The sequence below is a fragment of the Myotis brandtii genome, unplaced genomic scaffold (genome assembly GCF_000412655.1).
Source record: "Myotis brandtii unplaced genomic scaffold, ASM41265v1 scaffold731, whole genome shotgun sequence".
NCBI lineage: Eukaryota > Metazoa > Chordata > Mammalia > Chiroptera > Vespertilionidae > Myotis > Myotis brandtii.
The window spans coordinates 325526-353018 of record NW_005370895.1 but is presented as its reverse complement, the minus strand read 5'-3'; the positions used below and the strand labels follow the sequence as shown (position 1 = coordinate 353018).

The 27493-nt window shown below is 58.4% G+C and overlaps 3 protein-coding genes across 9 annotated transcripts in view; 2 read left to right on the top strand and 1 right to left on the bottom strand.

Annotated features, from left to right (window-relative positions):
* CTDSPL (CTD (carboxy-terminal domain, RNA polymerase II, polypeptide A) small phosphatase-like) overlaps positions 1-4891 on the top strand; it is a 75300-nt gene extending 70409 nt beyond the window's left edge. The window contains exon 8 of the mRNA XM_014530323.1: positions 1249-4891. Within this exon, the coding sequence (XP_014385809.1) occupies positions 1249-1374 (126 nt within the window). The 3' untranslated portion in view covers positions 1375-4891. The remainder of the gene's footprint in view (positions 1-1248) is intronic.
* The window catches only part of VILL (villin-like), a 32468-nt gene extending 8091 nt beyond the window's left edge, over positions 1-24377 (top strand). Inside the window, exons 1-21 of one of the 7 annotated variants that reach the window (XM_005882632.2) lie at positions 7438-7615; positions 11532-11661; positions 11990-12053; positions 12208-12282; positions 12583-12788; positions 13528-13636; positions 14983-15093; positions 15375-15574; positions 15989-16067; positions 16172-16270; positions 17006-17144; positions 17449-17549; positions 18773-18910; positions 19024-19182; positions 19699-19878; positions 20412-20563; positions 21442-21586; positions 22981-23175; positions 23347-23418; positions 23622-23903; positions 24157-24377. In XM_005882632.2, coding sequence (XP_005882694.1) covers positions 11991-12053; positions 12208-12282; positions 12583-12788; positions 13528-13636; positions 14983-15093; positions 15375-15574; positions 15989-16067; positions 16172-16270; positions 17006-17144; positions 17449-17549; positions 18773-18910; positions 19024-19182; positions 19699-19878; positions 20412-20563; positions 21442-21586; positions 22981-23175; positions 23347-23418; positions 23622-23903; positions 24157-24270 — 2619 coding nt within the window. In that variant the 5' untranslated portion in view covers positions 7438-7615; positions 11532-11661; position 11990 and the 3' untranslated portion in view covers positions 24271-24377. Of the gene's footprint in view, positions 1-6857; positions 6933-7437; positions 7616-9249; positions 9732-10125; positions 10211-11531; positions 11662-11989; positions 12054-12207; positions 12283-12582; positions 12789-13527; positions 13637-14982; positions 15094-15374; positions 15575-15988; positions 16068-16171; positions 16271-17005; positions 17145-17448; positions 17550-18772; positions 18911-19023; positions 19183-19698; positions 19879-20411; positions 20564-21441; positions 21587-22980; positions 23176-23346; positions 23419-23621; positions 23904-24156 lie in introns of those variants that run through there. The other 6 variants (XM_014530320.1, XM_014530318.1, XM_005882631.2 and 3 more) reach the window with 6 other exon arrangements.
* A 307-nt stretch (positions 24378-24684) lies between these two features.
* Positions 24685-27493, bottom strand: part of PLCD1 (phospholipase C, delta 1) — a 13037-nt gene continuing 10228 nt past the window's right edge. The window contains exons 7-15 of the mRNA XM_005882630.2: positions 27324-27468; positions 27098-27247; positions 26846-27004; positions 26451-26610; positions 26142-26258; positions 25616-25794; positions 25394-25526; positions 25169-25318; positions 24685-25024 (exon numbers count right to left, since the gene is read on the bottom strand). Of these exons, the coding sequence (XP_005882692.1) occupies positions 24939-25024; positions 25169-25318; positions 25394-25526; positions 25616-25794; positions 26142-26258; positions 26451-26610; positions 26846-27004; positions 27098-27247; positions 27324-27468 (1279 nt within the window). The 3' untranslated portion in view covers positions 24685-24938. The remainder of the gene's footprint in view (positions 25025-25168; positions 25319-25393; positions 25527-25615; positions 25795-26141; positions 26259-26450; positions 26611-26845; positions 27005-27097; positions 27248-27323; positions 27469-27493) is intronic.

Below are 27493 nucleotides of genomic sequence, written 5' to 3'. Positions count from 1 at the left end.
TCTACACTTTTTCATTTCTCTTGCATTTTTTGCCTGGGATTCTAATTTTTTTTTTTAATTACACTTGCCCCTATTGACTGCTTCAGTACCCTCAAGTTCAGTTTGAATGTTTGAATAGGGAAGGCAGGCTAAAATCTCGGTTCTTTGTCTTTAAGTCTACCATTTCAGAATAATGAGTTGGAGCTCTAACAACTTCCAAAAGTAGTCAATGATATTTTGTTGTTGTTGGTACCATCATGAACTCGTGGATTTTTTTTATAGTTACAGTTTAATCCATTTATCACTCTTTTGTATGCTTACATATTCAGCTTTGGCCGGTAGACACCTCTTCAAGTAACAATAGTCTTTGATAGCTTCCTACTTTCTGGTACAACAGGATGTTCCGGACTCATCTTATCCATTTCTGGCTTCAGCCTTGAAATCAGCCACTTTTCTCTGGAGCCTGGTTCCTGTTAGTGGAGAGGGTATTTGGAGACCACAATGGGGGATGGGGGGGCGAGAGAGCGGGAGTTCTCATTGTTACTGGAATGTCCTTTGCTTCCAGCCCTTTCTACTGGACAGAGCTAAAATATACATATTTTTGAAGTGCAAACTAAATCATAAATTCACCTGGGTTTTTCCCAGTGTTTTTACTTCATTTCTTCTCTTTTTTTTTTTTGTATTTGTCTCCTCTTAAGCTAAAACTCTTGATTTCTAAAGATACTAACATCATTAATATTGTATTTATTTTATAGTCTATCCCTAATAATTTCAAAAGAGCAGTACTAATGTCATTGCTAATAATAAGACAATTGGATACATCTAGGGTTTGGGGGAGAAATGTACAGACAACACTGTCTTTTGAAATTACTGGAAATAATTCTCTGTGTGATTATGTCACCAACATTATACACACTTAGCTCTGAGGTACAAGGAGTCGGCTGGATGGAAAGAGTAGCAGGTAGCAAGGCTAGTTCTCACATATTCTGCGCTCCGGCCACCCTTTCTGCGGCAGGAAAACAGAACAGACCACAGTGTGCGAGCTGGGTCCCCATGACCCGCCTTCCCGAGCCAGTGCCCCCAACCAGGTTGCTTTGGGTTGGTCTCGGTTGGGGCGGGGGAACAAACAAAACCGATGATGGTGGTGGTGAAGGCGAGGTACCTGGCCTCCTTACCAAAGAGCATGTTCGTAAGAAAACGGGCACCCGGTCAGGCTGGGAGCCGCCAGCCCCGGTGCAGGCCTGCTGCCCCCCGCGCCCTGTCTTCCAGGTGCCTGTGCAGTCCTGGTTCGATGACATGACAGACACGGAGCTGCTGGACCTCATCCCGTTCTTCGAGGGCCTGAGCCGGGAGGACGACGTGTACAGCATGCTGCACAGGCTCTGCAATAGGTAGCCCCGGCCGCCACCCGCCTCCCCTGTGCACTCGGACCCCAGCCCTGGGGACCTGCCCGGCCTCCGCTCCCCGGGAGCCGAAGTGAGGACACGCCGTGCTCCGGGCCACGGGGTGAACGTGGCCATACCTACCTGTTTTATTTTTAAAGAACAGAAACAACTATTTTAAAATGAACTCTTTTAACGAATTTCCTAAAGGGACATGCATTTTACTGGATTTGCTTTTCTTAAAACATACCAAAAAGGGAAAAAAGGAGGAAAAAAGAAAAAAAAGCTTGATATCTATCAGACTTCCTTTCAACTGTCTTCCCTTCCCCGCAGACAACCTGCCTCCTCCTACCCCAGCTCGGAGCAGCTGACCAACTCAGAATCTCCTTCCTCGAGGATGAAGTGCCTTTTTGAATGTTATTTTAAGCTGAGAGTTAATTTTTCTATACAGCATATTTCCAGACATCTTTTAGTCTTTTATTATCTCAGATTCTCTAACAAGATAAAGAGGACAATTTTCCAGAACCTGGGGGGGAGCGGGTGACGAGGTATGGGAGTGAGTCCGGGAGGCTGCCTCCCAGCAGGGGGCAGGGCCAGGCTCCTGGTGGGAGTTTGTGTGACGCGTCAGCGTCTCCGTTCATGGCCGCCCCCCGTTTGGGATGGGTCTGCAATCGTGTGGCCCCACACTTTGGGGAGCAGTGGATTCTTTTATATGATGATGATGTTGGATGGTGACAGATGGGTCTTGGGGGGTCACATTTTTCCCTTGAAAAGGGGGCATCGTGCCACTCCTGCTTTCACACGACTGCCATACTTCCGTGTGCTTTGTGTTTGGTGTTTGTGTTGTTGTTTGGGGTAGAGCAGTTCCCCCCAAAAATCTCAAACCCTTGCATCTAAGAAAGAAAGAAATCTGTTGATTGATTTTTAAATCTTTCCTTTCCAAAAGCTGGATACACATGGAGCTGTTGGGGAATGTTCTTTGCTGCTACCGCGCTGCCACCAAATGGAATTGACCAGCGGCTGTTGCACTGTTCTTTGCCACTGTGCCTATGCTCAGACTCCGCTCACTGCTACGCTGCACACTCCACAGGGTCAGGAGCAGGTGTCCCGCCCCGAGGCAGGCTGCACCCCCTGCACCCCTCCCCCGGCACCGGCCATGGGAACTCAGAAGGGTACAGAGGGGGCCAGCACGCCACCCCAGGGCGGTGCTCATTCATTTTTAACTGCAGTCGGCATCCGACCCTGTGATAGGCTGCCTGTTCTCTCTTGAGAACCGGTGGCCTCAGCCACCCAGCACGCTGATGTGGCCCAAGGCCATCTCTTGGTCTTCTCTCCTGAAGCACAGCCTATCTCTGAGCCGGGGGTTGGGGAAGCCTGTCTAGATGTGGGGCTCACCGTCCTGAGTCGGGGAGAGGGGGGCTCCCTCCTCGCGCTGGGGCTCCCTTCGCAGCCTTTCCCAGTGAGATGTTTCAAGCAGTGCCATGTTCCTTGTTCGACAACAAGTCTATAAAGCATGGCTCTGACACATCATTTATAAAGAACCCTCGCGCATCGGCACCGGTGCCTTAGTCCTCTCTGTGGGTTGGGCCTCCGCCAGGGTTCTGGTGGGGGCGACGACCGGCACCAACAAGACTGGAAATGGGGTGTCAGAGTAAAATTTCTTTTTTGCTGCCATTCACAAAACAAGGAAGCCAGCTGCCAATCGCGTCCTCCCGACGGCACTTTGGTCTGTGGCCTGCCCGGCTTTCAGAAGTAAGTATTCGGGGGTAACCAGGTCTCCCAACATCCCCGAGTATTCCGAACCCAGGAATCCACATGGCAGTTAAGACAGAAACAACTCCTTGCTAGGCGAGACCACAGATGATGACAGGGACGTGGCAGAGCTGCCCGTGCCATATACCTTGATTTGGAAAACTCGTCGTTGAATGAACCCGCTGCCTTAAATGTCTTAAATGTTTCAGTCCAGCATCTGTCCTGTGTTGAAATCCCCACAGAACTCGGTCCTGATGAGTCTCAGGCCCTCCCCTGCGCCCCCTCCTTCGTTGGGCACCACAAGGTTCTTGTTTGGGAGGGCAGAGCGGACAAACTCTAGAATATTTCAGGGGAATAGAACCTAGAAATAGTGCCAGATGGAGTGGAGACACTTTACCCAGTGGTTCCTGAAATCGTGCTTGCCGTGTGCTGGCCCAGGGCGGAGCTGCCGAGGGTAGAGCCGGCTCCTGCCACGCGGACACAGAACGTCTCGGGAGGCCCAGTCCACCCTCCGCGGGTTCTGGATTCTGTGCACCTTATTGGACCACACTCCAGAATCCCATTTTTATTTTTAATCCTTGATTCTGCTTTATGTACATAATCAAAATAAATATCTATATCTATATATATTTTTAATCATCTACCTATAAATGAAGCAATAGATTTCTAACATAAGGCCAAGAAATGAGATGAATGTTTGGGGTTTATGTTTTCTAAGGTAAATACGGGTATTGTTTTTAATTATTACCTTTTATTAAATTGTGGGCTTTAAAAACCAAATTGAAACCGATTAGCTATTTCTCTGTGCCATATCCTTCCCATGGTACCAAAAGATCCCTAACTCTTTAGCCAAAAGAGAAATCTGACGACCTGGGTTCCCATGACTCCTCTGTACCAGGTCAACGTATAGTCTTCTGGACAAGTATTTTTTACACTAGGATCTGGGCCTGGATACCTTCAGTGGAGAAGTCTGGCCCCTAAGTTGCCATATCTCTGGGCCGGGCCTCGAGTGGCGGTGCCCAGGCATGTCTGAGGTTGTTACTGCTCTGTCTTCCATTGCTCTGCGATCCTGCGTGTTGGTCTGTGGTTTCTCCCATTCGCTGTTTGTCAACAATACGTTTGAAAACCGGGAAAGAACACCACCCATCATGGCTGATGGTCGGTGGGGAAGCTCCTTTGACGTGGTGCCATTTCGATGAGATGACTTTGGAGGTGACGGGGACGCCCTCATGACACTGGCTGGTCACGGTTGCAGCATTCGAACTTTGGGAATAAAAAAAAAAGAAACCTGTAAGTCTATAACCTGGCAACGTCTGACAGCAGCCCCGCATTGTAAAGATGGCTGATAAAATCCAGAACCACACAGCCCTCTGGTCAAACACTCGTGACGTCGGTGCCTCTGCTTTCCACGGTGCTGTTGTGATGGACAGCGGCATGCCAGGGCGAGAGGCGCGGACAGCTTGAAGCGCTCGCAGTTAGCGACCTGGGCAAGACCCGCTGGCTGCCTCTGTCCTCATTGTACTGTAACGTGATGGTGTCTGTTCCTACTCCATTCTCCAGGGAGCTTCTCTCAGACGAACACCCTCCCCCCAGTTAGGGGGGAGGCTGGTGTCGGGGTAGCCATGGGTTTCTGTTGGGCATTTGAATGTGATGAGCAGTCCAGCATTCCTCGGGGAACACTACATGTGGAATGTGCACGTTTCAGGGGTGAGCCTTGTTCGTCAAGGGATTTGCAATGATGTCCTGCCTGCCTGCCAAAAATAAACACAAAACTGCGCCCTCTTGTGGATGGACTGCTTCTCTACCGGTAGCGCCTCTTGTCGCTCGATTCTTGATTCTCTACCCTCTGCCCAGCCAGTGCCAACACCTTGGGTCTCCCAGTGTATGGGAGCAATTCTGCGCAATCTCAGGAGCCCCAGGCCCCGGGGGAGGGGGGGCTAGAAACCCATGCTGCCCAATAGCAGGCCCCCCGCTTGTCAGAAGCAATCTGGCTCACCGTCCTCTCTCAAGGATTCCAGCCCTTTCCAAAAGCAGCCCCCACCCCGCCCCCTGAGAGCCACCGGCGCTGTGTGTGCCTAAACCCACAGCCCTGGGGTACCCTGGCTGAGATGCTGTGATCCCCATGTTCTTCGGCCTCTGTTCTGTCTGTCGCAGGGATACAGAGTTCTACCAGGCAAGTTACTCATCCCAAACAGCACAGGGGCTGTGCCTGTGTCAGCCCAGGGAACATAACAGTTACCCAGAGACAAAGCCAAAATCCCCCCACAGCTAGCCTGTGCTGGGCTCTGGCTGTGTCCCTGCCCCTCTTCACTCCTTCGCTATGCTCCCTGGCCCTCTCTTCGCCTTCCCTCCCCCTTTCTGGCATTGCCCCCACCCCGACTGCTTCACGCCTTTGCGTGCAAGCAGACAGACAAATGGTTGAGAACTGTGGCTGCCGGTGAAACTACTTGGGACTTGGTCATACTGAGAGTCCACCTCCTGACTTGTTTGTTTGAGCACTTCTCACCAGTGTGTATTGCAGGCCCAAGGAATGGGCTGGGGACCAGGGTGTTTTAACGGGCAGTAGAATGGAGGATCCGAGTCAGGTGTCCCCTGCCCCACACCCCGCCCGCACTGCATGCTGCACGAGGGTCAAGATCTGCAGGATCTGCACCTGCCGGGACTTCAGAGAACCCTGGGCCTGGAAGCCAGCCCATGGGTCACCAGGCAAGTCAGGGCTCAGAGCCACCAAACTACGTGGCTGCAAGCCTAATCCCTGAGGCTAGCTCACGGGACCCTCGGGAGGAAGCTGTGGGACCCAGAGTTTTCGACCCCAAACTTCCATTAGTGGTTCTCAGCTCTGGCTGCCCATTAGAACCACCTGAGGGCTCTCAAAAACCCAGGCCCCTCAAGTACCCGGATCACTTAACCCCAAACCTCTGGGCCTGGGCCTCAAAGATGCAGCCAGGGAAGAAAAAAAGGAAGTAAAGGAAGTGCCCCGCCCCCAGCTGTTCCAGGAGGGACACCCAGGCGGGTCCAAGAAGCTTTCCCAAGGCAGGTGAGGGGGGTAAGGGGAGTCTGATAAGAGCCCCACGTGACTAACAGCTCCCTGCCTTTCCTCGGAGGTGGGGAGCAGCATGGACACCCCCCTTCACATTGGAGCACGGGGTGGCACCGTCCCCAGGAACAGAACTGAGACTCTCCTGCCCGAGCTGTGTCTGGAGAGGGTGGGTGCACAGCTGAGCAGGCCACACAGCCCGTCACAGGTTCGCAGGGCAGCCACGCCTTCTCCTTTGCAGGGACCTAGGGCTATTGGGACAGAGGACTCGCCCTCAGTGGAGGCCCCGTGGGCTCAGCTCCACCTCAGGCCCTGGAGGTCCGCACAGCGCCCTCCGGGAGTCGCTCTCAGGCTGTGACAGCCCTGGTGACCCCGTCATTGCCCCTCCGCAGCCTGCAGACAGATGGGGGGGAGGAGGGGGCCACGCGGGCCCAAGGCTGCTCTCCTCCCGGGCTTGGGGCCGGGGCGTGGAGTCGAGGACCCGAGTCAGGCGTCCCGCCCCCCATCCTGTCCGCGCTGCAGGCTGCACGAGGGTCCAGATCTGCAGGATCTGCACCAGCCAGGACAGAGAACCCTGGAGGCAGACTGGCGGGAGCCTGGGGGCGGGGCCTGGGGCGGGGCCTGGGAGCCAGCCCCGCCCACGCCGGGGCACCCAGCCGCTTTGCCAGTGTTAACCTTCGCGGGCTGGGCCTGGGAAGATGAGCCGGGAAGGAACAAAGTAGCGGGCGAGAGCCCTCAGAACCCGCCTGGCGAGGGCTGGGGGGGGCCGCGGGCGGGAAGAGGTCAGTGGGACCAAGGGGGTCATGTCCCCGCCCAATCGGGAAGGAAAGCAGGGGCAGCCCAGGATGTGGGAGCTAGGTCATCTCTCTCAGGGCAAGCCAGCCTCTCCCACGATGGCTATCAGGGCTTCCTGGGAGGGCTGTGCCGGGCGTGGAGCCCACGTTGGGGGTGGGGAGGACAGCAGAGATGTTACAGAGAGCCCTGCCACCTCCCCTGACCTCCTGCAGGGACCTGGGTGTCACGGAGCCTGACTGCCCCCCACCCCATCCCTCCAGCCTTCGTCCTGCTGCCTCCTACCATTTGCTGGGGTGGCCTGGCCTCCGGGTCAGGGGTCAGAGCCCACCTGGGCTCTCAGGAGGGAGGTCACAGTGTATTGCACATGCACATCTTGGCCCATCGCAGGCCTCCATGCCCTGCTCTCTGGCCCCCAGCACCAGGGCGTGTGACTTGACCTGCCCCCCCGCCCCAGGAAGGGTGGGCTCTCAGAGAGCTGGGTCAATATTTGTTGACCGACACACCGATTGACCAAGTGTGAATGCCCAGCCCCCCAAGAGATGGGGTGTGTCCTGCAGGGCGGAAGCAGGGCTTGAGTTTCAGCGGAGGGGGAGCGGTGGGCAGAGCCCGGCCCTGTGCCAGCCCCAGCACTGCCCGCAGGCAGGGCGAAGCTGCCCGGAGTTCCCAGCAGGTAGGCCTGGCCGGGAGGGGGCACGGGGCACAGCTGGGCCGGGGCCTTGGGAGAACTGGCGTGGATGGTTGAGTCAGGGGTGTGCACTGTGGGGGCACAGGCTCAGGGTTGCCAAGGGGCTGGCAGAACTGGGAGGCAGCAAGGAGCCCAACACGTAAGAACACTGGTCGGGGCAGGGAGGCCATGGCCGGGGCGACTGGCAGGGAAGAAAGTAGCAGTTGTACCTGGTTGGGTGTCTCTGTCACCCACAGAATCTGAATCTCTGGGGACCCAGGCCTGGCCCTCCTTTCCTCCAGCAGGCAGCACCCCCACCCCTCCCCCTTCCTTTCACAGGTATCTCAGGAGAGAAAGGGGCACCAGAGGAGGCAGTGGGTGCCTGGGTAGGGAGAGGGGGTGCCAGGGAAAGGGGGGCGCTGGGGGAAGGAAGGAAGTGTTTGGAGAAGGAAGCACCTGGGTGGGAGGGGAACCTAGGGGAGAGTGGGGAGCCAGGGGAGGCAGGGCAGGGGAGAGAAGGTGCATTGTGGGTGGAGGGGATATGGAAGGAGGCACCTGGGGAAAGGAGGGGCACTGGGGGACGGCAGAGGGGGACAGGGGGTATCCGAGGAGGAATTGGGCATCCGGGAGAGAAAAGGGGCCCTGGGTGGAGGGAGCCAGCCCCCAGGGAAAAGAAGGGGGCTTCCAGTCTAGGGAGAGGACATAGGCAGGGTCCCCCACTCAGGGGAGGTGTTGGAAGGGAGAGCCTTAGGGGAGAGAGGGGTATATGTGAGTGGGCGGGCTCTGTGGAGAGGAAAGGGACCCCTGAGGGGGAAAGGGACCACCTGAGGGAAAGAGGAGATGCTAGGGTAGGAGGGACCCCCATCCTTTGAGCATCCCTTCCTCCACCCCCCAGAACCCAGTTGGAAGCCACTGAACACAGGTGGTACTATGTGAGAGTTTGGCCCCCCAGGCTGGAACTGGATCTTGGGGCACCCTCCCAGCCGCTCAGGCATGAGGCTGCACCCCCCACACACACACACACACCCAGTGCAATCAGCCCAGTCCCAACTGCCTGGCCACCACTTTGACTTCCCCGTCCCACGTGGTGCCCGTGGTGCCCGTGGTGCCCACGGTGCCGAGGCCAGCCCGTCTTCCTGTCTCTCTGTCTGTCACTGTTTCCCTCCCGCATGGCCCGCGGCTCAGAGTTGGTGCCTCTGCTCACGGCCTGCTTGTGCCCTGGTCGCTATCACTGGTCGCTGCTTCTGCCCCATCACCTCTGAGTGTCACTGTGCCTGTCTCTTGGTGTCATCACACGTTTTCTGTTGCTTGAGACCTTCTTTCCACGGTCACCGTGTCTGCCGGTCACTCGTGGGCAGGCCATCGGCTACAACAGCAGTTCTGGGTACAGTGAGAGCTCACGGTGACCTGCCTTCCCCACCCACTTTCCCTCAGGGCAGTCGCAGGCCACAGGTTTCATTCATTCAACAACTAGCTGCTGGGTGAGAGGCAGCTGGGAGCAGGCGGTAAACAAGACAAGCCCCTGGCCTCAGGAATCCATACCAACAGCTACGTGGTCTCCAGAGTGTGTTCCAAGGGGTCCCAGGCTTCGAGAAAACCTGCTTCCTCCCCTCCCCCTCTCCTCCCCCTCCCCTTCCAGGGCCACCTTGGCCCTCTTTGAGAGGCTGGGTGTTCCCCAGGGTACTGCGAGCCCTCCCCTCCTGGGCCTGCGCCCTGCCCTCGGGGCTGGCTTCCTTGCACCTGCCACGCCATGCCTCTGCTTCTGTAACTCTGTATCTCTGCTCCCACGGCTTCCCCTGGTCACGCAGGGTCACAGGGCCAAGGGTGTCCCTCCCTCTGATAAGAAAGACCTGGTGGAGCGGGGCGGGGAGATGAGTTCAGCCAGGGCCACTAGGAATGAGAAAGTCAGAAAGGAGCGACTTCTGGTCTGGTGAGCAAAGCAGCAGAGAGAAGAAGAAGTTGCAGCTGCAGGATTCAGGTTCCATGTAGAAAGGACTTCCACGGATGGAGGAATGAGCAAACCTCACACAGAGGATTCCGGAAGAGCGGTGCCAGGGAGCCTGGGGTAGTTGAGAGTCACCTGCTGAGACGTAACAGGATTGAGATCCCCGCTCTTCCCCAGGTACCTCTCGTTCCTCGCTTCTCTCTCCTGGGAACCGCAGAGCACGAACTCAAGTGGCTGTTGGCAGGTTCTGTGCTTCTTACAAGTCCAGTTCTGTTTTAAGGGTTAAGAGTGTCTGTGCCCGATGTGCCCAGCCGGCTCCCGTCCGCTGAGCCTGCGCTCGCCCGCTCTCTGTCCGCGTCTTCAGAGCCCTGTGTGCAGAGTCTGTCCTGAGTTTGCAGAGCATTTGTCTTGTCCGCGGAGCCTGTTTCTGTTCAGAGCCTTGTTTTCAGAACCTGGGTCTTCCTAGTGTGTCCCTATCTCCCTGAGCACGAGACCGGCTTTGATTGCAGAAGCTGCCCTGCGTGTACAGCCTGTCCCGTCCACAGAGCTTGTCTGGGGTCCTTTCCTGGGCCTTTCTGCCTAGAGACACTTCCTGTTGGCAAAGCTTTGCCTGTGTGCAATGCCGGTCCCGGTCGGAAGAACCTGTTTCCTCTGCAGTGAGTGTCTGTCTCTAGACAATGTCCGTCCTCACGGTCTGTTTCTATTTCAGAGCCTGGTTCTGTCTCCAGAACCTGAGCCCTTTTGGTCCCGTCCATGACGTTTTCCAAGGCCGCTGCCTGCGTTTCCCTGGGTAGAAACGGCGTCTGCTTGCAGGACCTATTTCCTACGAAGAGCTTATCACGGTCGGGGTCACTGCGTCCATCTGGGAGCACCGTGACTTTCTGCAGAGCCTGTGCCCGCCTGCACGCTTCGCTCCTAATCCCACGTGTCCCCGTTAGCAGAGCCTGTCTCCGGAACCCATCCCTTTCAGGAAAGCCTGTCCCTGTTTGCAGAACCCGGGCCCTCTACAGAGCCCAGCCGTGTGGCGAGAACTAGCCCGTGTCTGTGGTATCTGTGCTTGACCACAAAGCTCATTTCCCTGTCGGCTGCTTTCAGCAAACCCCCGTCTCTGAAGGAGCTTTCGCTGATACAGAGCCTGTCTGTTTGCAGAGCCTGTGTGGGCTTAGCCGGCCTCTCCCTATCTGCATGGCCTGTCTCCAGAGGCCTGTGTCTGTGTCTTTTTTCAGAGCCGGGATCTCATTGTCAAGTTCATGAATGCTTGCCCAGGCCCCTCCCATCTCCCTGGAGGCTGGCTTCCAGTCTGCATCCCCCACCCTCACCCCCACCCTCCCACCTGGGCAGAGCCTGGCCATGCCACCTAAAGGGCCTTTGACTCAAGTGCCTGCTTCTGTCTGGGAAACATTTCTCTGACTGAAGATGCTTTGCCTGTTTGCAGACCTTAACGCTCCACCTCCCTGTCCATATCTGCAGTCTGTCCTTTGTATAGTCTGCCCCCCTGTCTTGAGGGTTTGTCCCCAACCACAGGCTGCAAAGCTCCCCATTCCTGCAGAACCTGTGACTATTTGCAGGGTCTTTTTTGGCATCCACAGTCTTTGCTTGTTTGCGGCCTGTCGGAATTTCCCTGGGACGGTCCCTGGCTGCAGACCTCATTGTCGTTGGGAGAACCCGTGCCTGTTGCATCCTTTTCTTCTGCCTGAGGAAGCTGTTGTCCGTGTTGGCAGAGCCTGTGCTTGTGTGCAGAGCCTTCTTCTGTCCGCATCGCATTGCCTCTGCCTCTCTGCAGGTGCCCGTCTCTTTGCCTTGCCTGTTCCTACTGGTCCGCAGAGCCTCTGCCTGGTTGCAGCCCCGTCCCTGTGTGCGGAGCATGTCTGTGTCTATAAGATCCAGTCTCATTTCAAGAGCCTGTCCCTGCCTCAGACTCTGTTCTCACCAGCAGAGCCGCAACCTGCCTGCAAAACCTATCACCGTCTATGGCAGATCCTCTGGCTGGCTGGCTGGCTGTCTGCATGGCCTGGTTCTAACTCCGTCTGTTTGCCGAGGACGTCCCTGTGTCCAAAGCCCATCCCTGCCCACAGAGTTCAGTCCTGTTTCAAGGGCACACCCACAGGTGACAAACCACGTCCCTGTTTGCCAGGCCTCTGTGTGGGCTTCTGCAGTCGCTGTCCTGGCTCACGGGCGTTTGTGGTTTATAGAGCCCTCCTAAGGACCGGCAGGCGAAGGGCTAGGAGGAGGGTGCTTCACTCCAGTCCAGTTTAAGAACCCATTGTGGCCCTCGAGTCAAAAAGTTTGCCTACCCCTGGGCTAGGAGGAGGGTGCTTTGTGAAGGGCTAGGAGGAGGGTGCTTCGGAGAGCTGTAGGCAGGGCGAGTCCTTGCTTGGAGGCCAGGGTCTGAGAACTCTGGCTCTGGTTTCCTTCCTGGCTCCCGTTTGGCCTAGGATGGACATCGGGAGCCTCCCAGACATCGAGAGCCACAGGGACCTCCACATCTGGATCATTGAGGTGAGGGGCACGGCCAGCCAGCAGCGTTGCTACCACCGAATGGGTGCGATCTCCGGAACTAGGCTTCTCTGGGCCTCAACTCAGAGTCCCGCCCACCCCCCAGGGGGGGGGGGGGGTGTCTCCTGAGTTGTCACTAGGCACCTTCCTCTCCCAGAACCTGAAGCTGGTGCCCGTGCCCGAGGGGGCTTATGGGAACTTCTTTGAGGAACACTGCTACGTCATCCTCCACGTGAGCACTGGGGAACTGGGGAGTCTGTCGGAGGGGTGGCATGGCCCAGGTGAGGAGTCTGTTGGTGCAGAGTAAGCCCCGCCCTGGGAAGAGGCCTGCTGGAGTCCCGTCCCACAGGGGCTGCTGCCTCGGAGGCCTCTGAGCCCTCTCCTCCCCGTCCTAGGTCCCCTGCCCACGCTCCCCAAGGCCCTGGGCACATCTTGGGCCTTCACCTCAGTGTTCACTCATGCCTTAGCCCTCAGCCCCTCCCCACCCTGGAACCTCAGCTCCTTCCCCACCCCTCAAACTCCTGGGCCCTAGGTCCCCCAGAGCCTGAGGGCCACACAGGGGACACCCAAGGACCTGCACTACTGGATCGGAAAGAAGGCAGACGCAGAGGCGCAGGGCGCGGCGGGCACCTTCGTGCAGCACCTCCAGGAGACCCTGGGTAACGCCACCGTGCAGCACCGCGAGGTACAGGCCCACGAATCCGACTGTTTCTGCAGTTACTTCCGCCCAGGGGTCATGTGAGTTTAGTTCGCATCCATTGTTGTGTACAAGTTTTTGTGTGGACGCATGTTTTTCATTTCTCTTCGGTATACACCCAGGAGTGGACACCCATGTTCTGAGTTTGCTTTTGTGTTACTGTGCCCAGTACAAACATGTCTTTTGCTGTCAATATGTATTGAGTTAATAGTTGCAATATATGAGGTTGAACCATAGGAAATGGCCAATATTTGGTCATTTTTGTTTTATACAATTGAACCTAATCCATGCATATAGTGTATATATAAACACATACACACGTGTGTGCGTGCACATGCAGGAAATGTGCCACTTCTAAATATGTTCACCTACAGATGGGCATACCCACACACACTCATGAATACCTAAGTAAAATGTGGTCATTCATATATCAAGTGTTACGTAATCCCATTTATATGAAATGTTCACCTACACACATATATGTTGTTGCCCGAATTCCACACACTCACATCTATACTCACATGGATGAACAGATACACATTATGCCCCCGCAGGTATACATGTATATGTGCATGCATGTGTCCACATATTAACACATGGATAAACACATACACACTGTTGCACCACATGTGGCCATGGGCTTGCACACATGGTCATGTCTACTTGCACACGTGTGTTAAGCACATGTGTATCCCCACTTGTGTGCATGCACGTGCTCATGTCTGCACTCACTCCTGCACATGCAGTGTATGTCTTACATGGACCCCATTCCCTCCTCAGCTACAGGAAGGGAGGCCTAGCCTCTGCCCTCAAGCATGTGGAGACCAACATGTACAACATCCGGCGACTGCTGCGCATCAAAGGGAAGAAGCACGTATCAGCCACTGAGGTGAGGACACCAGGGATGCCATGGACCTCTGGGTCAGCTCGGACTTTGTGTACTGAAGCATAGGGACTGTGGAGGGTGCCAGGGGATGGGGGAAGGGGGACCATGGGCTGTCATCATTCCCAGATGAGCTATCTTTTTCCTAAATTTATTTTTCAATTGCAGTTGACGCACATATTATATTAGTTTCAGGTGTTCAACATAGTGATCAGACATGTGTGTAACTTACAAACTGATAAGGCCTATCTTGATTGAGAAAAGAGAAGGCAGAGCCAGGCTTTAGGGGTGGGGACCCCTGCCATGGCTCCCGTAACCCTCAGTTTCTTCATCATCTCGTGGCCATATTAAGAAGTGGGGTGGGGAGAGGGGTGAGGCAGACAGGATGGTGCACCTGGAAGGTCCTTATAGGCAGTGCAAGGGGAAGAAGCATGGTTTGGGGTGGGGTACACAGCCCCACACTCTCATACACGTTGTCACTGTCACCCATAGGCACACACACTGTCTCCCACTGTTCCCCTGGGGCCACTCTAGTCCGTTGGGTGCCCTTACGTCCATCTGTCTGGAAAGTATTGGGAAATACTGATCTTTGCAGAACAAGGCATTCTGCTGTCCTCTGGCAGGAGCCTGGTGTAATGAGCATTCAGGTGTTTGATGTCTATGATGGGAATGAACCTGAGCTGCACACGTTAATGCCTACATGGTATGTGGCAGCCCTGTGACTCAAAGACAATCCCACACAGGCTCACACACTGTCCCCCACAGATTCAGTGACCCACATCCCCGCTCATGCAGGGACACTATGCAGCCCCAGTCTTTGCCCATTATCCGGGACTAATTGTTTACTCTCTGGATGATAACTATGCTTATCCATAGATAACACACTGTTCCCCACACAGACACACGGACACTGTCACCCATGAGCCCACACACTTGTTCATATTTTGTGTTCCCCACATATGGACCAGGGCATGTACACACATGGGTAAACATGCACACCCGAATTGCATACATGTGTGCACATACAGCTACAGACATGCATTGAGTGAAAGGGTCATAGTCATGTCCACCCTGTGAAATGCAGCATTCCCTACAGCCACCCGTGCCTAGTGATGCACACAGCCACAGAGTGGCCCTCGGGGTGTCATATGGTTACACAGATGGATGCCTGCACACCAGAATAGTAGTGTCATGGTCTTACATACATACTGTACAGTTGCACACAGCTTCATGTACACAAGTGACACACCCAAGCTATGCTCACACAGGTAGGGCCGGGCCGGGGAACCCCTCCACTCAGGGGCTGGAGGTCTGACACCCCATCTCCCGCCCTGCCCTCCTGGCTCTGGCAGGTGCAGCTCTCCTGGGAAAGCTTTAATAAGGACGACATCTTCCTGCTGGACCTGGGCAAGGTGATGATCCAGTGGAACGGGCCCAAGAGCAGCATTTCCGAGAAGGCACGGGTCAGTGTCTGCCCTGGGAACTCAGGGGTGCAGGAGGTGGGGAGGGGGGGCGGTCCTCCAAGGGCCCATTCTCCAGCCTGGCTCTCGGCTCCAACCTGAAAAGCAACTACTCGATGTGGGCGGAGTCCAGCCCCTGCACTGGTGGTACCTCTGGATGCCAGGAGAAGAGGACACCCTCCCCCCACCCCTGGGAGTGGAGCGGTGACAGGAAGGCCCTGGGATGCTGTCTGGAGGGTGAGGAGCATGCTGGGAAGCCCTGACTGCCAGGCCCTCTCCCGCAGGCCCTGGCCCTGACCTGCAGCCTCCAGGACAGGGAGCGTGCTGGTCGTGCCCAGATTGGTGTGGTGGAAGATGAGGCCAAAGCCTCTGGCCTCATGGAGATCATGGAAACTGTGCTGGGCCGCAGACTGGGCAGCCTGTACGCCGCCATTCCCAGCAGAAGCATTAACCAGCTGCAGAAGGCCCGCGTCCACCTCTACCAGTGAGCAGACCTTGGGAGTGGGCAGGGCGGGTAGAATAGGCCAGGCCTGCATGCCCGCTGTAACAGCAATAGCAGAGGGTCCCAGAAAGCCCTCCAGGAAAGGCTCATGGGCTTCTGGGGCAGGCCATGTGGGACCTCGGGCCAAATCTATACTCTTATGCAACTGCCTTAGAGAAACCCATTGTACAGACAGGGTGACTGAGGCCCTGAAAAGGCCCGGTAGTCGCCTAAGGCTCTACAGCTAGGCTGCAGTGAAATGAAGACTTCACCTCAAGGCACAGCCTCCATGCATTTGCCTGGAGGTCAGGGTCGAGGTGGAGGGGGGTGGCGGGGGAGCGGGGGCTGGATGTGGCCAGTGTGGAGTCAGGCTGAGCTGGAGGCTGAGCTGACCACATCTGGATGCCTGCCCTTCAGTATCTACCAGAAGGATAAGGACCTGGTGATCCAGGAGTTGGCGACCCGCCTACTGACCCAAGACCTACTGCATGAGGAGGTGAGGCAGGCCCAGCCCCAGTCACCCCATCTGTCCCCACCTACCCCACCGTCCCCTCTACCCAGCCTGGACCGCCTACCGACCAGCCCCACTCTCGCTGCCAGGAGTGCTACATCCTGGACCATGGGGGTTGTAAGATCTACCTGTGGCAGGGACGCAGGTCCAACCACCAGGAGAAGACGATTTCCTTCAGCCAGGCTCAGGTGAGGCTGCGGGGGCCTGTCTCCGAGGGACACAGCGCTGCCCTGGGTCCTGGAGGGGAGGCGGCCCTTCCCTGCAGTCTAAGCCGGGAGACACCCATGTCCTGGCTGATGGAGGACACGGCCCTGCATGGATCTAAGCCGGGAGACACACCTCCCTGTCTGAGGGAGGAGAGACAGCTCTGCCCAGTGGTCTGAGGGGGGCACAGGGCCTTCTCTGGGGAACTGGAGGCATGTGGTCTGCCCTGGGTGCCCTGATGTGGGAGGGGTGGGGCGGCCAGTTAGCACCCCAGAAACCGTGTGTCAAAGGCCTATGTGGCCTTGCCTTGAGGTCTGAGGAGCCCCCCCCCTTTTTCAAGGAGGGAAGACAGGGCTCTACCTGGGGTCTGACGGGTTGTCATGGCGGGGCCTTCCTGAGACCCACTATGTGGCCTTGCCTTGAGGTCTGAGGAGCCCCCCCCTCCTTTTCGAGGAGGGAAGACAGGGCTCTACCTGGGGTCTGACCGGTTGTCATGGCGGGGCCTTCCTGAGACCGGGCCTAAGGGACCCTGCGTGTCCTCAGAGACCTCGGAGAAGTCGCTAGCGGCAGAGCCAGCTCCGAAAAGCGGGGCATGAGCTCGGTTAACGACTGCTGCTCAGGGCTCGGCTGGCCCTGCAGCCTGCGCGGCCGGTCCTCACGGGTGGAGCCGGGGGAGCAGGGGACCCTCGGACATGGATGCCTCCTGGCTCCCGCCCCAGGGCTTCATCCAGGCCAAGGGCTACCCCACCTACACCAACGTGGAGGTGCTGAACCAGGGCGCCGAGTCCGCCGCCTTCAAGCAGCTCTTCCGGACCTGGTCTGAGGAGCAGCCCAGGAGCAAGAACCTGGGACTGATCCGTGAGTGGGAGGGGCGGGGCTGTGGGCGTGGTTAGGGGCGGGGCTTAGGGGCTTCACACAGAGCCTGCGGGGGTTGGGCGAGGGGCCGTGGCCTGTGGGCGTGGCCTGTGGCGGGATAGCCGATGGGGCGGGGCCTGGGAGCGGGGCTGTAGGGCGGCATCCAGAGCCTGGGCAGAATGGGTGAGGGGGCGTGGCCGGAGGAGGCCTCTTGAAGGATGGGTGGGTCACGTGGAGGCCAATGAGGGGGCTTGTGGGGCCTGGACAGCGCAGCAGGCGCCTGTAACACCCTGTGCCCCACCCTCAGGTAAATTGAATCAGGTAAAGCTGGACGTGGTCAAGCTGCACAGCCAACCTGAGCTAGCCGCCCAACTCAGGATGGTGGATGACGGCTCTGGGAAGGTGGAGGTGAGGGGCACGGGCTTGGGGGGGTGCGAGGACAGGGGGAAATGGGCACACAGCAGGGGGGAGGCTTTGTCTTCAGGTGAGCAGTATGGCTGCTTAAAGCGATCCCGCTACTCTCAAATACACATCTACACACAAAAGGAGACACTCAGGGGCGTGGGTACATATGCATACAGCCTCCCGACAGTGCATTCATGTCATGCCTAACCCTCATTCACAGACATGGCCACTCGCTCACATAACACTCATACTTGTGCCCTCGGGTCATAGGTATGACAGCCAGACCTCTGATAACATAGACACACATACACCTTGTAATTGCACTTAATCACAACCCAGTACACAACGGCAAGAATCAACTGCACCAATTCGACATCACACAGGATTGGTCACATACAACCATGAACCCGAAGGGACACACCCACACAGGGCCACAGTCCCATGATCAATCATAGACCCCCACCCCCAACCCCCAACACACAGTCACACACCGTCAGCCTCTCTGCAAGAGGCAGGATTCTGGATGCTCTGGTCTGAGGAACCTTCCCAGTGGCAGCTGTCAGGCTCTGTGTGGGCACAGGATGCCCGGGCACTGTCCCTGTCCAGGTGGGCGCTGTTAGCCCCACCTTCGGGTGGGCAAAACTGAAGCTCACCTAGGCTGACTGGGATCTGACCAGGTTTGCCTGGTTCCAGAGCCCGTGCTCACTACCCACAGGAACAAGAAATCACTCTGTTAAGTGTGAGGAAGTGTATTCATTGCCGTCTTTGAACAGGCTTTGTGTTTTCAAGTGACTCTTGAAAAAGGGAATTTTTCCCAGAGCCCTAAGGCCTTGCTCCTGCCCAGCTTCCGCTGCCCTGACCTGAGCAGCGAGCAGTTCTGCCAGGACCTGTTCACCCCTAACCCGTGCTGTGGCTGATGGGGTCAGGCTGCGGGTGGTGTGGGGCAGGGGGCAGGTCAGCCTTGGCAACCTCTGGAGTCCTCACCACTTGTTTGTCCTCAGACTCCTGGCTGAGAACAGCCCGGCACAAGTGTGGTGGGTCCCAGGGCCCCACGGGGGAAAGGGTGACCTGCAGATCCTTGCACAAGCCCAGCACAGAGCATGGGGTGGGTGCAGAGTTGGGGGCAAGCCCCTTGCCTGCACAGACGAGGCTGAGAGCTTCCTGGCCAGGCACCGGGTGAGTTGGGATGGAGGAGCCACCTGTGTCCGTTGGTCCCTGTTCCCCAGGTGTGGTGCATCCAGGACTTAGGCAGGCAGCCCGTGGACCCCAAGCTCCATGGACAGCTTTGTGCAGGCAACTGCTACCTTGTCCTCTACACATACCAGAGGATGGGGCACATCCAGTACATCCTGTACCTGTGGCAGGTGCGCAGGCCCCAGGGGGGTGGCAGGCACCTCCCAGCCTCAGAGCCGAAGATCTGAGAATGGGATGTAAGAGTTGCTCCAGGCCCTCCCCACCCCCCACCCCCTGTCTGCAGGGCCACCAGGCCACCAAACAGGAGATAGCGGCTCTGAATGGCAACGCCGAGGAGCTGGACCTCATGTACCATGGAGCCCTGGTGCAAGTGCACGTGACCATGGGCAACGAGCCCCCCCACTTCTTTGCCATCTTCCAGGGCCAGATGGTGGTCTTCCAGGTAGGACCCACCTTTGCTGCTGTGGCCACAGCCTCATGGCTCCTCCCTGGGCCGGCGACCCTCCTATCTACATGCTATCCCCTCTCAGGCCAGGGCCCAGTTGACCCCCGCCCCCACTCTGGTTTCTTGGTGCTTGTCCCAGGCCCAGGAGCTCCACGGGTGATGATCCCTGCCTAAGTTTCTCCCCCCAGGCCTCAGAGCCAGCCACAAAGCAGGAGCACAGGGGAGGAGGTTTAGTTGAAAGCTGGGACCTTGCCTGGGGTCACACAGGGAGGGATGCTGGTGCCCACTTTCTGCCTGCAAGCCTGGGGGACTATGTTGTGCCCTGACTCCTTGGAGATGGGGTGAGGGATCCATTGAGAAAGGCCTGGTTCTTCTACACTCGACAATGGAGTCCTCACACCCCACACCCAGAGGGTCTAGAAAAACAGTGGTCCCTGGGCCTCGAGGCAGTTTGTCCCCTGCTGGGTCAGCCCCTGGGAGCCCTTGCCAAGCTGAGGCCCAGCCCTCCTGCAGGGGAGCACCCAGCACAGTGGGAAGGGGCAGCCAGCACCCGCCACGAGGCTGTTCCACGTGCAAGGCACCGACAACTACAACAGCAGGACCATGGAGGTGCCGGCCCGGGCCTCCGCCCTCAACTCCAGTGACATCTTCTTGCTGGACACAGCCAGCATCTGCTACATCTGGTTTGGGAAGGTACCACCAACACTGACCACTCGGGCCCCGGGCAGGGGTGCCAGGCAGGGATGGGGCCCCTCCCCAGGGGATGCAGACTTCTGTCCAACCTTTGATGGGCCTGGAGGGGGTGGGGGAGATGCGTCCCCTCTGGAACCTGGGGGAAGTTATCAAGTGACAGGAGGGTCTGGGGCTGCACAGGCTGCCTCCCCTCCCTCCCGCCTGGAGTAGGGAGCCTCCCCCTTCTCACGTCTCCTGGGAAAAGGAGGAGACCTTTGCCAGAATTTTCTCTGATCTTCAGCCTAAACCATAAATGACCCCCAAGCCTGGGAGTCCCCAGCCCGTGCTCCGGACCCAGAGAAGGCCCCAGCCCCTGTGATCCTGTTGGGGGGGGCGGGCGGGGGGGGGGGGGCAGGAAGAGCGATCCCTTGTTCGCACCTGTTCCCCCATCAGCATAGGCATCCTGTGACTCGGGCCCCTGTGAGTGGGCGGCTGTGGGGCTGGTGGCGAAGACCCCTCCCCTGCAGGGCCTGACCCAACTATTTGCCTGCCAGGGCTGCAGCGGGGACCAGCGTGAGATGGCGCGGAGGGTAGTCACCGTCATCTCTGAGAACGAGGAGGACAAGGAAACAGTCCTGGAGGGTCAGGAGCCTCCCCACTTCTGGGAGGCCCTGGGAGGCCGGGCCCCCTACCCCAGCAACAAAAGGTGACAGGGTGGGGAGGAGGTGGTTCTTACACAGAGGATGAATCTGAGGCCCAAAGAGGGCGGGCTAGTTAAGGGTCACACATGGAGCTGGAGGAGCCAGACTAGAACCGTGGACTCTTGGCTCCCCACCCCAGGGGGTCCCAGGAGCACAGCCCCCCTCCCACTTCTCTCCCCAGCCCTGGGTAACTTGCATCTGGAAGATGCAGGGCGGGCAGGGCAGTGGTGCCCTCTGCTGGTTGAATGTGCTCCCTGCATGGTCCCAGACCTGGACCAGAGGCAGAAGCCATTCCCCAACCCCACAGTCCCCAGGAGGGTGGGGCTGTGCGTGTGTGTGTGTGTGTGTGTGTGTGTGTGTGTGTAGTGTGCAAGGACAGTGGACATGTGTGGTGTGTAAGTGCACAAGGGTGTGTATCAGGGAGGAGGGAGCTGAATTCTGGGCCCTTTGTATTGTCTGCAGGACCCGGTTTATGCCCCTCACTCCCCCAAGTCTCCTGAGCTCCTAAGTAGCACTGTCCCCCTCTCTCAGCCTAACTTCCCTCCTCCCGCCTTGGGCCTGAGGCTGATCCCGGCCAGGGGTGGGACCAGGGGCTCCTCTCTGCCAAGGACAGCAGGGCTCCAGCTCAGGCCACCCCACGCGGCCAGCATCCCTTTTTGGTGCCCACTCCCGGGAAACTTCATGGCACAGCTGTGCCACAGCTGGCTGGAGCTAGACAATCACCCAATCTGCTTTCCCCACTGACAGACTGGGACACGAGGCCCAGAGAGGAGCAGGGCGGGTGGACTCAGAGGAGGGCCAGCCCCGGGGGTAGGAGCCCCTGTGCTGAAGGCTAGCTCGGCCCAGGCCGTACCCCTCACAGCCTTGTGCCCACACTGGCCAGCCTCCCCGAGGACGTCTCCGGCTTCCAGCCCCGGCTATTTGAGTGCTCCAGCCAGCATGACCACCTGGTCCTCATGGAAGTGGTGTTCTTCAGCCAGGAGGACCTGGACAAGTATGATGTCATGTTACTAGACGCCTGGCAAGAGGTGAGGCGGCCACCCCTGGCCTACTGGGATGTGTCTGTATCTGTGTAACTGGGTATGAGCGTGTCTGGTGTGTTCCTCACCATAGGAATACACGTAAGGCAGCAGGTGAGTCTGTGCAACTGTGACACTGAGTGTGCGACTGTGTGACCAAGGGTGTGAGACCATGGATGACTGTCACAGCCAGCCTTTGGGAGACCATGACTGTGATCTGGAACGTGTGTGCGATTGTGTCTGGCTTTGTAGTTCTGTGTAAGTCCCTCTGCCTTCAAATGGTATGTGGCTCCAGGTGATGGCCTGGGGCTGATATGTGTCCATGTCAAGTGAGCAACTGTCAATTAATTGAATGACTGACCATGTGTGATGTGAGATGCATTTGCCTCTGGGTATATGGCTGTGTGGAATGGCTGCGTGGTCAAGTTACTGCCTGTAACTGGCCAGACCAGCCACGACTGAGACTGTGTGTGTATGAGACTGGCGGGCTGTGGGTGTGACCAAGTGACTGTATTTGGGTGGCTGGGTAATTTCTGTGTGGCCATATGCAATCGTGTTTTGGGCTACCTGTGTTTTTCAGGCTGGATGTGTGTGCCTGTGTCATCGAGTGCGATTGTTTTTATGCGCAACTGGGTGTGACTATGGGTGACAGTGGGTGGCCGTCTGACGGTGGCGATGGATAATTGTGTCTGTGTAGCTGTGATCCTGTGTGTGTGTCGGCCACTGTCTATGATACTCTGTGAGTGTGATGAGGCTTGTAGACCTCCATGTCACTCGGAGCAAAACCAAAGCCCCTGCTACAGCCCGGCATGGCCACACATACACCCCCACCACGTGCCTACCCCACCTCGGCCGCAGTGGCCTCTGGGCTGCTCCTCAGCTGAAGATGCCGGGCAGGCTCAGACCTTTGCACTGGTCGTTTCTTCTGGTTACACTTTCTCCCCAGACATACACATGACTTGCTCCCTCACCCGGGGATCTTGATTCAAATGTCATCTTCTCAGTGAGGCTCCCCCTGACTTTAATTTAAAGTTATGTTCTGTCCACCATCACCACACTTGCATTCGTTCCCTGCCTTATTTCCCTCCATCTGCTATATGACATATTTTTCTGTCTCCCCCAGTGGAATGAAAGCTCTGGTAAGGGCAAGGATTTTTGTCTGATTTTCTCTCACTATTGACTCCCCTGGCCCACCACAGGTACTCAGTGAATATGTGTGGATTGAATGCATGTAGACACATATATGCTTGTGACTTTCTGGAGTGTGTATGGGTGTGTGGGCCTGGCAGCCAGCCTGCTGTGTGTCTGGTATGTGCTTTGGGGGCTCTCAGACCACCTGATGGGCAGGGGTGGGAAGGATGCGGTCAGCTCTGGCAGCCCCTCCACCCGCCTCTGTGGCCCAGATCTTCCTGTGGCTCGGGGAAGCTGCGACCAGGCAGAAGGAGCAGGCGGTGGCCTGGGGCCAGGAGTACCTGAAGACCCACCCGGCAGGGCGGAGCCCGGCCACGCCCATCGTGCTGGTCAAGCAGGGCCATGAGCCCCCCACTTTCACTGGATGGTTCCTCACCTGGGACCCCTACAAGTGGACCGAGAGTGAGGTCTGAACCCCCAGCCCCACCCTTATCCAGGGGAGGGGGGGCTTGCCCTGTGCGGACTGAGAGGAGGCCTTGCCCTGCCTGTGGGTTGGGAAGACCGGGTCTTGTCCTCAGGCCCCTTGGGGTCCCCTTGGTGCCCTTCCCTCTCACCCCCACTCTGATTCTCGCCCCCAGAACAACCAGTCCTACAGGGAGTTGGTGGAGGGCAGCCTGGAAGTAGTGTCTGCTGTTGCTGAGATCACAGTAGTGAGTACTGGGGCCCCCCAGGCCTCCCCCCGGGGCTGCGCTCAGTTGGCATGGTCCGGATGGGCAGAGGGGAAAGGGAGGAGCCAGGCCCTGGAAGGTGGCGGGGGTTGCAGCTGGGGGCACGAGGGCCAGTGGACTCAGTGAGGCCGCCCCGTGGGAGCCGACCCCCCATCCTCCCCAGCCTGAGTCCCCTCTATGGACAGGAGGTCAACAACTTCCGGCTGCCAAGATGGCCAAGCAACAGCAGGAGAGGCTCCTTGGCCCCGCAGGCCCACAAGGGCCCCCAGGACAAGTCAGAGAAAGAGCTGGAGCTGGGCCCCAAGGCGGGAGGCAGCAGCACCAGCACCAGCACCAGCACCAGCACCAGCACCAACAGCTACCACAGCAGCCCCGGACCCATGGCCAACGGGTACCTGTCCCGCAAACAGTTGATGTACCAGGCCGCCAAGGACCTGCCAGAGGGCGTGGACCCGGCCCAAAAGGAGGTAGGTGCCCGAGACGCCCGCCACTCGCTGCCCCCGCCCTCACACACCTAAAACTAAGCTGGAGGCGCCTCGGTGACACCCTGGTGGTGGGCAGTGGGCAGGCTGTCCAGGGAGTTGTGTGCTCCAGAGGCGGTGATGGGCAGAGAGAGATGGGAGAGGGGAGCCCTGAGCCCTGGGATGACACCTCTGGGCGGGACAGAATTCTGGGCTCAGGGGGCACCCTTCCCTGCGTCTCCCTCCCCCGCCCCCACAGTTCTATCTCTCGGACTCTGAGTTCAAAGACGTCTTTGGGAAGTCCAAGGAGGAGTTCTACAGCATGGCCAAGTGGAAGCAGCAGCAGGAGAAAAAGCAGCTCGGCTTCTTCTGAACCCGGGCCCTGCTGCTGCCAGTGCCCGCACATGGCTGAGCCCCGCGGGGAACTCCCCGGAGCGTACCTGAGCCCCCCTCCCCATCAATAAAAGCTTGTGGCCCTCACAGGTGTGGTGCGTGGGCTTTCACGTCTGGGTCGCTCAGCAGGTCCGCCTCTGGGGAAGGGGCCTATGGGGCTGGAGGGGTGGCCTCTCTGTCCCCTCCTCCACGAGGGGTTTCTTTCTGGTTGGTCCCTCCTGCCCAGCGGCACAGACAGTGCCCTCAGTACAGTGAGAGTGTGGGAAGAGGAGAGTGAGGTGCTGGGGTTCCAGGGCTCTGACACACACACACACACACACACACACACACACACACACACACGTGCGCGCACTTACAGGAATTTGCTGGCGTGCAGGTAAAGAGGCCACGGAACTTAGTCTTAAGATTTTTATAAAAACCCTCAACCGAGGGCCGGCCAGAGGGTGGAGAGGGCTGCAGTGTTGTTCTTAACGGAGGTGAGGACCGATCCAGGGCCCAGGCCAGCTCCTAGGACCGGGGAGAGGCAGCAGCACAGACAGTGTGTCAGAGCCGAAGGCAGTGCGGGCCTCCCGCTCTGAGCGCGAGGCTGGGAGCAGCCGCGCCCGCCCTGCCCTGGGCCGTGGACAGAGGCCTGGCCCGCTCCCACGCCTAGTCCCGCAGGGACACCTTCACAAAGAGGGTGGCAGATGGGTGCTGGTCTCCATTCTTAGACAAGAGGTGCACGTGGCGGTATCCTGGCAGGTGAGGGGGCGGGAAGGAGCACACAAGGAAAGTTCCCGTCACTCGGGCAGGATGCTTCAAGGGACAGCCACCCCCGCCCAAGAGACGCCAGGCCCTGCACCCCCCCTTGCCCTCCCCTCCCCTGGACAAACACTCACCCTGCTTGAGGCTGCTCAGGGGGATGGTGCTCTGGCCAATGAAGTCGTTCTTGGAGGAGGCGTCGTAGTCCTCGACCACGAAGCGCACGAGGGCCAGCTCAGGCACCGCCACCTCGAACTCGAACTCCGTGTCCCACCACGGGTTGAAACCTGCGGGCACAGGTGCATGTCAGCAGCTCGGACACCAGCTGCAGCGGCCAGGCCCAGCCCCGCCTCGGCACGTACCGTTGTTGGTGACCACCGCGGTCTGGCGGCTGGCCATGTCCCGGCCCACGCCGTGGACCTCCACCGTCACCTTGGGGTCCACGATCGAATTCTTGCTCTTGTTGACTTTCGGCAGCTGCTGCCCTGTGATGACCTGCGGAAGGGTGATGGGCATGAGGAATGGTACCGAGGGGGAAGGTGGCAGGGGGCGTGGGCTCCTGGCCCTTCTCTGGCTGGCCATACCCGGATGTTGAGCCGCTTCCGAGTCCACCAGGGCCCCTGAGCCGGGTTACGTGGGTTGAAGGTGGAGTTGGGGTCTCGCAGGAAGGCAGGCTTTAGCACGTACCCACAGGCCCCGTTGTCCTGGAAGCGGCCCTGATACACATCCATCTCTGGTCCAGGTGTCTGGAAGTTCAAGGCCACTACAGGTAGGACAGAGCAGTCACGGGCTGTGGGTTGGCTTCAGGGGCCCTAGAGCCCAGCCTCCTCAGGGTACACTGAGGCCTTGGAGACACAGGGTGAGGCAGAAGCAGGGGCCAGTATCGCTGCAAGGCCCCCTGCCCTCCAACCGACCCTCTGCACCAACCTCACGTTGCATTTCTGGTGCTAAAACTCAAAGGACTACGATGCTAACAAGGGGGACAGTTCCCAACTGAGGTCACCAGCTCCTGAGCCCACACACTCCTGCATCTGGCCCTGCCCCGGTCTCCACGGTCTCCTGGTCCCTGGCCCTCAACCAGGCCTCCTCCCGGCCCCAGCCAGTGCATACCGATCTGGCAGCCCCCATTCCACATCTCCACGGGGCTGTAGTTGGAGGAGTCGGTTCTCCACCCAGCAGGGTAGATCCTGCTCAGGTGATTCACGTTGTGGCGGACAAGGCTGGTTCCTGAGGGGGGTACGGGATGGTCAGGCAGGGAGGCCTCAGGTGTGCCTGAGTCCCTCCCACCAGCTCTGCTGGTAGCAGCAGGGAATGCTAACTTTGTTCACAGGCGGGGGCGCGGGGAAGCCAGGTTGGCCCTGCCCCAGCCCGGATGGTCAGACAGGGGCAGCACCCTCAGGGTGCAGGGCGGGGGCTCACCTGACTCTTGGAGCAGCCGGAGGGTGCGGTTCTCAGAGAAGGACGCCATCTCATAGAAAGCCTGCCCCAGGCTGCCAGGGCTGGAGAAGCCCCGGAAGTGGACGCTCTTACAGTAAATGACCATGTCAGAGAGCTCCTTCACTAGCCTGAGCTTGTCCTCCTGGGGGCCACGGGGAGGCCCGGGTTAGATTCAGAGTTGGGGGCAGGTGGACACTGAGAGAGCCAGAAACCCAGACACAGAGAGACAGAGAGAGGGAGACAGACACAGAGAGGGGGCAGAGGGTCTGAGTGGCAGCCACAGAGAATTGAGACAGGGCAACCAGCCCACCCGGCGATGGGGGGTGAGGATGGGGGAGGGCCCAGGGATGCCCTCCCCCCACAGCTTCCCCTCGAACCTTGGGCTTGTGCTGCACTCGGCTCCTCACGGCCTCATCCTCCATCTCGGCTGCCTCGTCCTCATCTGACACGACAGTGGCCTCGGGGCCACCTTCCCCGCTGGGGGGCAGGAGTCCCCCTAGCTTCTTTCCCTTCAGCAAGATCTTCCCCTTCAGTTGCTACGGATGGAGGGGCAGCTGGTCAAGACCCAGCTGGCCTCCCAGCCAGTCCCCCTGCCCTCCTCTCTGGGCACCCCCATGCCCACTGTGCACCTCAGGGGATGGGAGGCTGGTGGTGACCCCTTCCAGCGGCCGGTCCAATAGCATGGAGCCCAGAGTCGTGCTCAGGTGTCGCGCCATCACGCGCTGCTGCTCCAGGCTGCAGTGGTTCTCCAGGGACAGGATGACGGGGTAGGGGGACGCCTGGCGGTCCAAGGCAGATTAGGAGGGGCTGGCCACCCCTAGCCTTCCCCTCCTCACCCCCCAGGGGTGTGGCCACCTTGAAGGCGTAGTCCCGAATGGCCCTGAGCACGTCGCAGAAGAGGATCTTGGAGGTGAAGGTGTAGCCGTGGTAGATGATGGGCTCCTGGTTGGGTCCGTCCCAGCAGTCCAGCTCCAAGCAGCGGCAGCCTTTGCACAGCGCCCTGTAGGGGGAGAGGCGCTAGGACC